The 12210-nt window shown below is 35.1% G+C and overlaps 1 protein-coding gene and 1 pseudogene across 5 annotated transcripts in view; both read right to left on the bottom strand.

Moving 5' to 3' along the window:
* Nucleotides 1-506: 506 nt before the first annotated feature.
* LOC120613517 (uncharacterized) lies at nt 507-625 on the bottom strand (annotated as a pseudogene).
* A 1584-nt stretch (nt 626-2209) lies between these two features.
* SH3D19 (SH3 domain containing 19) overlaps nt 2210-12210 on the bottom strand; it is a 135225-nt gene continuing 125224 nt past the window's right edge. For 4 of the 5 annotated variants that reach the window (XM_039875978.1, XM_039875977.1, XM_039875979.1 and 1 more), the window contains 5 exons: nt 11105-11307; nt 10395-10447; nt 8239-8425; nt 7746-7843; nt 2210-4147 (listed from right to left, as the gene is read on the bottom strand). In XM_039875978.1, coding sequence (XP_039731912.1) covers nt 4031-4147; nt 7746-7843; nt 8239-8425; nt 10395-10447; nt 11105-11307 — 658 coding nt within the window. In that variant the 3' untranslated portion in view covers nt 2210-4030. Of the gene's footprint in view, nt 4148-7745; nt 7844-8238; nt 8426-10394; nt 10448-11104; nt 11308-11352; nt 11800-12210 lie in introns of those variants that run through there. The other variant, XM_039875981.1, reaches the window with a different exon arrangement.

Below are 12210 nucleotides of genomic sequence, written 5' to 3'. Positions count from 1 at the left end.
AGGGCTCCATCCAATAAAAAAAACCTTGGCTATGGAGAAATAAATGTAATTGTTCCTTTTATCGTAAAGAACAACTAAATATGGGCCAATATTTTGGTATTAAGATTGTCAATATCTGTTAAAACAGGATAGACAGCTGGCAGATAATTTTCCTTTCTGAATTACAAATTTGAATCATTACTTCTCCTGAGAAATAGGGAAATACTTCATTGAGTTATTGCCTCATTTGTAGTATTTGAAGATACATAATCTATGGTATACATATGATTAAGATTCTTTTTATTAAAAAAAATCCAGAATGTGTCCCAGACTCTGAAATATAAATTAGCTTAAAAGTGCTTGAATTAATCTATTAGACTCCAATATGTGTGTGTGTGTGTGTGTGTGTGTGTGTGTGTATATATATATGTATGTATTTTTTTTTTTAGGTGAGGCAACCCTTGGTTGACTTCACAGATTGCAAGGACCTTGTAAGCTTACAATCCCTTATTTTTAAAATTTTTTTACGCCTACAGTACCTGGTCTTCTTAGGTGGTCTCCCATCCAAGTACTAACCAGGCCCGACCCTGCTTAGCTTCCGAGATCAGGCGGGATCGGGCACGTTCAGGGTAACATGGCCAGAGACTAGACTCCAAAATATTAAACAGTATTTTGTGCTACATGTATATGAACAGCTACATTTAGGATTGCTCTGCTGTTAGCAAGAGCACAGCCCTACAGACATACTTTTTTAAGATCTTATGTTCTAAGCATTCAAATGTTCCCTACTAAACAAAAATAAATCTCTATGGATCAGTTCATGTTTGAGTTTCTAGGTAACATCACTATAAATTGTCTACATAAAACTGAAAAGTTGAGCAGGAATTATCTTCATGGAATAAATAAATTCCAGGCTTTAATTTATTCTTCGCAACTTGTTTCTAATCCTAAGTATTATATCTGAGAAGTTACAAGTTTTATAGGCCAATAAAACAGATCAATTCTACTTGTTTCACTGCTAAAGAGGAATGTATCATTTTAGCACAACAAATAAAGTACAGAACTGGGGATAAGTAGATCCAGGTTTTGCTTTAGGCTCTGCCATACCTGTATGGCCTTAGGCAAATCATTTAACCTATGCAGGTCAAGCTCTGGTCTGCAGACTCTTCTGTGGTTTAACAAGATGAATTTGCCATTAGGTGAGAGGCCCCTAGATGGTGCTGTTGTTCTGAGATAAGCTTTGTATTTTTTTCCCTCTATAATTACAGTGAAGTAAAAAGGCATATTAGAAAATGATTTCCTATTAGTTCAGAAAAAATTCACTGTTAAGAGTTCATTCAATGGCATTGAATTATGAATCATATGGTCCATGTGCATTAGCATTAAAAGGAATAAACCATTTATGATTATACCAAATATCCCCTTATAATATTATTGCCCATATATCCATCAATATTTCTCTAGGTATATTATCTAAGTTTGAGAAACTAAAACCACACAATTATTGTTAAGAGTAATGTACGACGAACTCTACAGAAAAAGGATATTTTGTTTTTTTTCAAATGCCAGTTCTAACTAAATTTAAATGCACTGAATTTTCCATTTGAAATGGTTCAGAATGTATTCAAAACCTGTGATTTCCACAATGAAAGATATATTACATTACCCCTCCAGCCATGTAAACAAGGGCATAGCCATATAACAAGGGCACCTTTTAACGAAATCTGCTGTCATTTAGTGTTCAAAAGGGTAATCAAAAGGGTGGGAATAACATATTAAATGACTTCTCTAGTTTTAATCCACCAAAGAAATAGGATTTGGAGATTCCATTTTGAGGAGGCTTGGATGAACAATATCAGGTTTTCACCTAAAATTCCCATTTCTCCCCTATGAAATTCACTAAATTTATGTTCAGTCAATATACAGAACAATAAAGTACCAACAAAAACTGATACCAAGCTACATTTAGCTTCTTGTCGGTTGAGTGGACAATAAATGACATGATGAAAATTACATAAAAACTGCAAATTTTGTTTCAAAGATTTTTTTATCAACCAATTAAGGAGGAAATATCAGGTATCAGTGGATCCAAGGTGATATGGCTATATATATAAGTTATCCATCTACCCATCCACATAACCAACCAACCTTTATTGGGCCTATATGGTGTAAAGGGCTAGAGATATAAAGATAAGATACCACCTGCATTCTCAAAAAACTCAATCCAGTATGAGAAAAAGACTGAAAAGTTCAGTTCAGTTTATTATAGTGTCAAGTAGATTTACAACTATTGCACTTATTCTGCTGACAGAAGACCAAAATTTAAGAGGGATATTCTCCAATAAAGCTAAGTTTTCATGATCTCTGATATAAGATGTTAAAATTATACATATGTAATATACCTCATGTTCTATTCCAGACACACATCCTTCTTCCTGTTGCTGTACAGCTTGCTTCAAATGGGAATTTAGTTGGGAGAGTGCTTAAGTCACCCATTTCTCATAAAATTACTACTGAGTAAAATTTGACAGAGAATTTTCTTTATATTGTCTTCTTTACCCACAACATGTAAAAACAAACAAAAAAACAAACAAAAAAATAGCCCCCATGTCAATTATAACTATGTAACTATGAGATGACCTTTAATCAAAGACAAAGTAAATATCTCCTCTTTTATAGAACCCCATGTAGTAGGTGTTCACATAATGGTTTGACTACTGGTTGCCTAACTTTTTGGACAATGGGAAACAATAATAAAAGCTATTAAGTGTCCCAGTACATGAAACTCTTCTCAAAAATAGAAGAAAGTCATGAACATTGTTGGGAAAGCGTTTTACATTTCCAATGAAATTCTATTCCATCGGTCTATTTAGAAGATTGTCTTCGACCTATTTGGCTTAAGCACATAAACTGTAATTGACTTAGTCCTGTAGGGAACCACTTTTATCTTAAGCCTGGCATGCATAGCAATGGATAGAGCAGGAAAGTGTTTTTTGTGTGTTTGTTTTTGAGGAGCTGGAGAAAAAAAAACAAGTATCAGCCTTCAGTCTTTTTAAATTATTTTTCATTCTGATTATAGTGGAAAGAAATAAGCTGTGGGGGTTTGACATTGTTTTCCATCTTAACAGTTGCTCTGTATTCTGATATATGCGAGTCATAATGTACCACTATAATAAGACACAGCTTTTATATATTACTGGGGTAACACAAAGAAAATATGAATTTTTCTTTGGATACCAGTAATTGTCAAAAGAATGATTGCAGATTCAGAAAAATGTGCTTTATAATAACCCTGTTAACAAAGTATAAAAGAAAGAAAGAAGTACAGCAAGTAATGTGGAAAGGTTAGTCATATTAGCAAGTCATCTCAGGATGGTTTTGGTTCTTTTGACTATGTTGCATCAAATTTTTAACCCCCTTCAAATCCTTGGGCAGAGGGGAAACATTAACACAAGGAGCATTTGGTGAGTATGAATTGATTCACCACGTTCTTACAATAGCTCTAAGTAGTCAATAAACTACCCTCTCCAGAAGCAAGGACTTGCCTTGGTAATAAGGATACTATGCTCCAGCTGTGTGAATTAATTTGGATATCGAAAACGAAATTTAGATTACCAACCATGTCCTGATAGTTATAGCATGCAGACTATCCAAGTCCTCCTTTTAAAATAAAGTAAAAAATAAAGAAGCACGGTTAATTTACTTTTGCTGATAAAAATAGATGTCCAAGTGCAACTTTTGCTTGTAAGCCTCCCCACGCTGTTTCCTCATCGGATGCTTTCCCCTGGGGGAAGTGTTTATCTGCCTTGCTAATCCTGCTTGATGTTTTCCTTGGTAGAATACGTGTTCATGGGTTTCCATGTGCACGTTTCTACTGTGAATGAATACTAACAACAAAATCTAGATACTTTCTGCTTTCAGAAAATTCTAGTGTACCATATACAGCATAGATATTTCTTTCAGTTTAAAAAAATAGTGCAAAATATATCTGATAGTCAAAGTGATAGTTCAAGTGAGTTTTTGTGCCAAGAAGCACAGTCAAGCTTCACCTTTAGCTGACTTGTAAAACCTGAACATAGTTTTTGGGAAAGATTCCAGATTTTCCCATTAGTTCTCCACTCATCCAGTCATCATCTACAGATGCCAGCTCTGTTATTATATCTCCGGCCTGTAAGAAGACAGGAATTGGAAATAATTATTAGTTTCTGTTGAGTATAAGCACGATAGGCAGCCCATCTGGAGAGGCATGTATAATCTTCTCTTTACTTATTTATCATGATTTACCGAGAGGATTAAATGATAGACCACAGAGATGATCTATACCTAATAATGATGTGCCATTTGCTTGTACGCCTCTTTTCCTCAAAACCCATTCCTCTGCCAATATCACCATTGTTGCACTTTTAATTTCCTGCTTGTATTTTGTGCCCCCCAAATTCACCACTCTTACTCTAAAATTCTTTAATAACAATACCAGTTATCATATATACATTTCTGTAGATGTGTGTGTGTGTGTGTGTGTGTGTGTGTGCGTGTGTATCCCCCCAACCTAACAATTATTTACTGAATACCCACTATGTATGTGTCTGACACTGTTGTTCTGGTCATTATGGATCCAGCAATATATAAAGACCTCATTCTAGAGTGGTGGGGAGACAAATAAATATGCTGGCTACGTGGCCCCCACATTTACACTGGATCTCTATAATTAGAAAGGTTTTTACTATAATTATCTTTTCTCAACATTCTGAGCATTTTGAACTCCTCATTTATTCTTCCACATAATGGTATTCTCCTCTACCATTTGGTTTATTCTATTCCTTCCTGGCCTCAATATCAAATCTGCATTCTTTCCTGTCTTAAAGAGCTTCACCCTGACTCAGAATACAGATTTTTCCTCTTCTGGTTCATCAAAGGGACTATGTATCTTATTCATGTATAAATTATAATTTTTCAACAGATGACATAATTTTTGAAATTATCTCCTGAAGCTATTTTGTTCTTTACTGTTTCTAACCATTTCTTAGAATCTGGGTTTAAGAGTCTGTAATGGTCCAAAATGACCCTGGCTACTTTTAAGAATATCTTTATCAAACTAAATGGATTTATTTGTAGCCCTCATACATAGCCCTCTGGAAAAAAATGGTTTGATTTAAGGCCTTTATGGAAAATGGAAAGGAAAAACGCTATCAAATGTCATTAATTTACTTTATTCTGCTAAAATCTGTAAAATTTCTGGCTCTTCAAAGTTCCTATTATAAGTAAGCTCCTTTCTAAATTATAACATGGTTCACTAAAATTTTTTTTCTTAGCTCTTAAGTACATAGTGTGTTAGGGCAATTTTTTTTTAAATTTATTTATTTAAATTACTTTTGAGTATACAGTACATTGGTTAGACATCTATATAGTTCATAAAATGATCCCCCTAATGGCTCCCTCCCTCCTCTGGCCCTCCATCTAGCTATCATATTAATGCTAACTGCATTCTCTCTGCCGTGCTCCCCATCCCCGTGACCAACTATCAACTACTAATTTGTAGTTCTTTAACCCTTCACCCTATTCTCCCAGTCCCCCAACTCCCCTCCCCTCTGTCCGTCACCAAATTGTCCACTATATTTGTGAGTCTGTTTTTGATTAGTTTGTTCTTTTTGTTCCTTAGATTCTGCATATAAGTGAAATCATATGGTATTTATCTTTGTCTGACTAATTTCACTCAGCATAATAACCTCTAGGTCTATCCATGTCGTTGCAAATGGTAGGATTTCATTTTTTTAATGGCTGAGTAATATTCTATTGTATATATGAACCATAATTTCTTTATCCAATTATCTGTTAATGGCATTTAGGTTGCTTCTATATCTTGGCTATTGTAAATTGTGCTGCCATGAATACTGGGGTGCATAGATCCTTACGAATTATTGTTTTGGTTTTCTTTGGATAAATACTCAGAAGTACAATTGCTGAGTCAAAAAGTATATCCATTTTTAATTTTTTGAGAACCCTCCATACTGTTTTCCATAGCAGCTGTACCAGTTTGCAATCCTACCAACAATGTATGAGGGTTCCCTTTTCTCCACATCCTTGCCAACACTTGTTGTTTTTTGAGGACTAGGACAATTTTTTAAAAAGTTTTATCTACTAATATTCTGCAGATATCTAATATAATATTAATGATCAATAATACTGAAAGCAGTGCAGAATCCCTTAACTAAAAATACTCTAGAACTATCTTGCTTACAGTCAGTCATTTGTAAAATGAAGACAACTTATTTTCTGGAGGATCCTGTGAATTCTGTTATTTATATTGACATAACTTATATAAAGACCAAAATAAAATCCAAAAAGTTTGAATCCATATTGTCAACTTGAAGTAACATTCTATGTAAAGATAAAAGGAATGAATTTCGAGCCACTGACTCTCAAAAGACTAAAAAGGACTAGGGCAACAGTTTCCAAACACTTGGATTTTAAGAACTAAGAAATTAAAAGAAAAAGAAAAGAAACTGATATAGAGTTACCAAATTATAATCTCCCATAAGAAATACCTATCATTTACTAACAACATTTTATTTTTTTTTATTTTTAATTTTATTATATTTATTGGGGTGACATTGGTTAATAATATCATGTTTCAAGTGTGCAATTTCATAAAACATCATCTGCATATTGCATTGTGTTCGCTCACATTTTATAATGGAAATGACATTTTAATATGGAAAAGATAAAAGAAATTCTTAAAAGAAAGGAAAAGCCCATCACAAAATAGGTAAGTTAGTTCTTAAAAAAAAAATAGGTAAATTAGCAAACTTATAACTGACATATCTCAGCATGCCTCCCTTACTCTGTGACTCCCCAAAAGCCTGCATATACAGAATATCACCTTGTTTTCCTACTTTGTTGTAGACAGGTGACAATCTTATTTGGGTACACACTGTTTTAAGTCTCATTTTGTCCAATCACTCCTTGATGCTTTCATCCTGCCTATGGCATTGCTGCCTCTGACTGATTATCTCCAAGTGATGGAGAATTTACCACTACCTGACACAGGCTTTTCTGAGAGCAATGACTGCTAAGGCCACTCTTCTTCCTCTGGCACAGTCTCAAAGTACTACCCTGGGCACTTTCCTTTGACCATGGTATAACTATGGACTGGGGAAATAGGATCATGGAAATATTCTGGTTTTACTTAAAAAAAAAAAAAAAAAAGAGAGGCACTTCTTTGATGAAGAAAGATTAAAATTAAATTTTAGGTGCTAAAAACCCCTTTGCAAAGTAGCTTACCTTCCTGCATTTTTTCCCCACAGTCTAGACAGTATCTTTGTGAACAAGACTCTAGTGCTTTATGAGGCAGTGCTGTGGTAGCCAGTTGTAGTAGGTACGAACTGATTTCGCCACTGATCTCAAAGACATGACAAGAGCAGGCAGCAAGGGGCATGCAGGGAATCATCCTTTACTAGGGCCACCAAGGAAAAGTCCAATATTACTGAGATCTGATGTTATGAAGTCTAGGAATAAGGAATTTGCCTGGAGACTGTGGGCCTATCAGGCCAGTAAGGTTTTCTTTAAGTACCTAAATGCCTTGCTGATAATTTACATTTGCCCTATTCTTGACAGGCTCTCTAATCTTGTCTTTTAGAATTAGGGTGTGAGATCTGTTCATTCTTAGCTAATCATCAATACTCTAGCCAAATGTTCCACCCTTCAATGAAAGGCATTTCAAAATTTATAGCTGCTTAATACAGTTACAAAAAGGTACACATTCTGACCTTGAAGGACAGCTCATCTTCATTCTCTCCGTGGAAATCATATAAGGCTTTGGCCTTCCTCCCCTTCAGTGCTAAAGCAGACATACTTTTCTTCTCAGCTGTGAAGACACAGAAATTCAAATATATGGAAAGACAGTGGATTAAAATACAAATTGCACACTTTAAGAAATGCCTTTGTCATTCCCAAGGCAGAATATTTTCAATTAATTTTGAATTTATTTAACTTGCAAAAAGATAAAAGATGTTCTCTTAGCAGGAAAAAAAATTATAGAAAACATATTTAGTAGAAAATTAGACATTATCAAGTGAAGGCATTTTTATGGTTTTGCCACCCATAACTCCACCAAAGTATATGAAACAGAGAGTTTACAAAACTTTATGAATCACTCTTTCGAATATGGGCAAACAACTTAAACTGAGCATGGTCAGAGGGAAAAGGAATATATATCATTTTAAAGATCTCGCACTCGCCCTTAGAGAGTAGTTGTCACACCTGGGTAGGGTCGCACAAAGACCGCGGGGAAGATCCCCTCCCTGTCACGCAGTCTGCCCTTGCACCAGTTGGAGTCCAGACGCTCGAGGATCAGGATCTGGTCTCCCTTCTTGAAGGACAAGTCATCACTGGTCTCTGCTGTAAAACTGTGAAGAGCTTCACACCATTCTCCAGAAATGCTGTTATCCTGTTACAAATCAGAAATTCGATAAGAAATGTGAGAGATTATTTGAAACTGATTTCTACATAGGTTGAAAAATGGGGGTGTGGGGGGAAGCTAAGGGTTCAAAGCCTGAAGGCTTCTTTAAATCACTCAATACTTTATGTTACTATCAAGTTTCAGAAATAAAAATTTCCAATAACTTTTTTCTTAAAATATAATTCTGATAGAATTTGAGGTTCTTCTGCTTTTAAGAGATATACAATACTCAAGCAAAAACATTTTTCTAATTATGATCTATGACAATTATATTTTAAAAATTAGGTAAAAGCATATGATATTTATATATAGTATTTATGACACTGAAAAAATTCTGGTAATTTAATTTCCAGCGAAGTTCTTCTAAATTACAAAGAATCAGAATGGCAGTCTGTAATTCCCAGGTATTTACCTGATTCAGAGTCTATCAGATTCCATAGCATAGGACTTCATTAATCCACATTTTTCATTTTGTGAGGCAGTTAGCTCTAAGGCTGGCAGAGTAACCACCCGAATGTGGTGGGCTAGTAATGACCAAACGCCTCAAGAATAAATTTTACCCAAAACACATCAGAAGAAGGTTCTGCTCTGTAAAGAGGCATTTCTGCCAAGTAAGGATGGGAGCCCTATGTTCAAAAAGCTGGAGTAGGGAGGAGAGGGTAATGCTTTGAGCCAGGCAGGCCTAGGTTCCAGACCCAGTTCTCCTATTTCCTAGCTGACACTGGGCAAGATGCTTCTTTTCTCTGAGCCTCAGCTTCATCTTGGGGTTGCTGTGAGGATTAAATAATGCATGTAGAATGCTTAGCACAGTGCCTGGCACATCTTAAGTTCTCAACAACTGAGACAAAACCAACAATGAAACAAGCAAACAAAGCCTCTTAACTCTAGCCCTCTTGCTCTGCACTAGAGTAACCGACCCTAAAGAATGGTACTTATCATTCCCAAGAAATGCTAGCAACCAAATGAACATTTCCTTTTGGAAAACTTGTCACTTTCTTTCCTGTTTGACGTGAACAATAAGTGAGAATGAAAGAATTAAGAGACATAGAGCCCAATTACCAGTCACATTCTGACAAACAATGACCCCAATAGGCTCACTCTTTTAAAATGTGTCACAAAACAATCCTATTAAGTTTAAACACTTTTGGAGTCATGTTATACATGTAAAAATTTTAATCCAGTTTTTTTCTCTCCTATTATAAAAATGATGCAAATGTTCCTAAATATTTGAAGTTTATAAATGTATGAAGAAGTGGGAAAAATATCTACCCATCTATAATTGTTCCACCTTGGGGAAACTGAATGTTAATAACTTCAAATATATTTCCTTCTAGTCTTTCTATGCTATATATTCAATTTCCTATAAAATATTTTCCTCCCATAACATTTTTATAAATCTAATTTTTCATGGCCTCAGAACATTCTACTAATAATAATCATATTTAGATTGTTTCTAATTTTTTTCCTATTAAAACACCACCACTATGACTATCTCTGTGACTAAAACCTTGTCTCATTTTCAGCCTTTCACAGAGTGAGGAATAATAATAATTTATAATTTCAATTTTTTAACACTTGTAATTATTTATTTAGTGTTGAGTTGTACTGAATCTCTGTTAACTGGGTTAGTTAAATGGTATTTTATTGCTGCTTTATAAGGCATTTTCTTGATTACTAAAGTTAAATATCTTCTTAATATCAGCCATTTATACTATCTCTTCTATTCTCCCATCGTGTCTCTTTCTCTGTTTTCCATCAGGGTTTTCATGTCTTTGCAATTCATTTGTATGAGTTCTGTAAGCAATAAAGATATTTATCATCTAAATATTAATTTCAAACATTTACTATATGAATTTAAAAATGATTTCATAACATTTTCCCTTGACAATTATGATTTTAATATTCTTCCCACAGTTAAAAACCTGGTTTTCACTAGTTATTTATTCAAGCAGCCTACCTGATTATCTGCTCCAGAATCATCTTTTTTGGTAGTCAGTGGTACCTTTGTGCCTACGTTAAAGAAAAAAGTCAAAACTTCAGATGAAAAAACCACACAGTATTGGAGAAAAACTGTAGGGGAGAGTGAAAAGACTGGGATTCTAAATCAGTCTCTTCATGTATTGGCTATCTAACTCTGACCAGGCACTTCCCTCTCTGGGCTTGTTTCCCTTCACTGTAAAGTGAAGGAAGATGCCCATTAATTACACTCCATAGCAGCGGTCCTCAATCTTGTCAGGACCAGGGACCAGTGTTTCTATGAGACTCTAATGCCTGATGGTCTGAGGTGGAGCTGAGGCAGTGATGCTAGCGCTGGGGAGCAGCTGCAAATACAGATGAAGCTTGGCTCAATCACGCGCCACTCACTTCCTGGTGTGTGGTCTGGGGGTTGAGGATCTCTGCTCTATAGTCCATTTCTGTTTAAAAGTGTATGATTCTTCACCTGCCATTTCTGATATGAAGCTATTGCTACTTACCTAAAACACCAAAAAGAACTCATTGAGAGATTATCATGATAATGACTATCCCATACAAATGACCATTTTAAAATCATTTTTCTACCTTAAAAAAACATGGTGACTGGAATATTATGCAGCTTAAGTATCATCCTTTTATGGTTTATCTAAAATAAGACAGGGCATAATCAAAAACAATATTCTCTATACTCACATAAAACCTTTGTGCCAGAGGTGGGATGATCCTCAACGAGTTCCACAAAGTTAAGGGGGAAAATTCCAGTTTTGTCTCGAAGTTCTCCTCTGGCCCATTCTTCATTCACATACTCTTTAAGAATGATAATTTCTCCCTCTAAGAAACTTAACTCATCTTTCTGGTCTCCAATATATTCAAACCGAGCAACACATCTTGGACCTCTGAACAAAGATCACACTTATGCATTAAACAGAGTACTAACTTTCAAAATGTGTTAAAACCTTCATTCAGTCTTTCAAAAAATATTTATTCTGTGTTTACTATAGAACGAGGTATACTAGTTTTTTACCATAAAAAGAATAAGCTACATTTCTAAATCATACTCCTTACTTTTTAGATACGAACCTATTTACTCAGAGGCTAAAATCAATGTCACGGAGACACAAAGAAGTCCATCAGCTGGTGGTCAGTTTACAATGCCATGTACTCTATCACCTTTACTTCATTACAGAATCCCCTAGTCCACACATCTCTGTATTCTTGGACCACAGTAATCCACGGCCCAGTCTGAACCCTCTCAATTATAAACGCCCTGAGAATCCCAGGGCAAGACGTCAAATTTCCATGACAGGATGCAGTGCAGTGGGTATCAGCTTGTTAATATATGTTGACTCGATCAGTGAGTTGTGTATATAGATGACTGGTCTTCAAAACTAGAAGGTTCAAAGAAAACAGACACTAGGCACATAATAACACTTAATTTTGTACGTAACACTGTTGTGTTAGGCACAAAAAACTTCATTTCTGAGAATTAGAACAATCCTTAAATGATCTGCAATTCATACTGAAATTAAGATAAAAGCAGAGATAAAATTGTGTCTCTAGGAGGCATGATTTAATACTAAACCTTAGATTTGGGGCTTTAGAAAGGAAGTTTCAATAGCGACAGGCTAAGGAGATGAAACTCTCTGAAGAGAAAAGACTGGTACTGTTTCCCATCAAATTTTGATTTAAGTCAGGACAATGGATCAACGGCTGTGAAAGCCCACTTTAAATTCAACCAGCTGACACATTAAATGCTGCTTAAAAATAGGAGAAAATTTGAACCTAAAATAGAATTCAAC

This window comes from Pteropus medius, unplaced genomic scaffold, assembly GCF_902729225.1.
Source record: "Pteropus medius unplaced genomic scaffold, Ma_sr-lr_union100, whole genome shotgun sequence".
Taxonomy (NCBI): Eukaryota; Metazoa; Chordata; class Mammalia; order Chiroptera; family Pteropodidae; genus Pteropus; species Pteropus medius.
The sequence above is the reverse complement of the archived record's forward strand: the minus strand, read 5'-3'. Positions and strand labels throughout refer to the sequence as shown.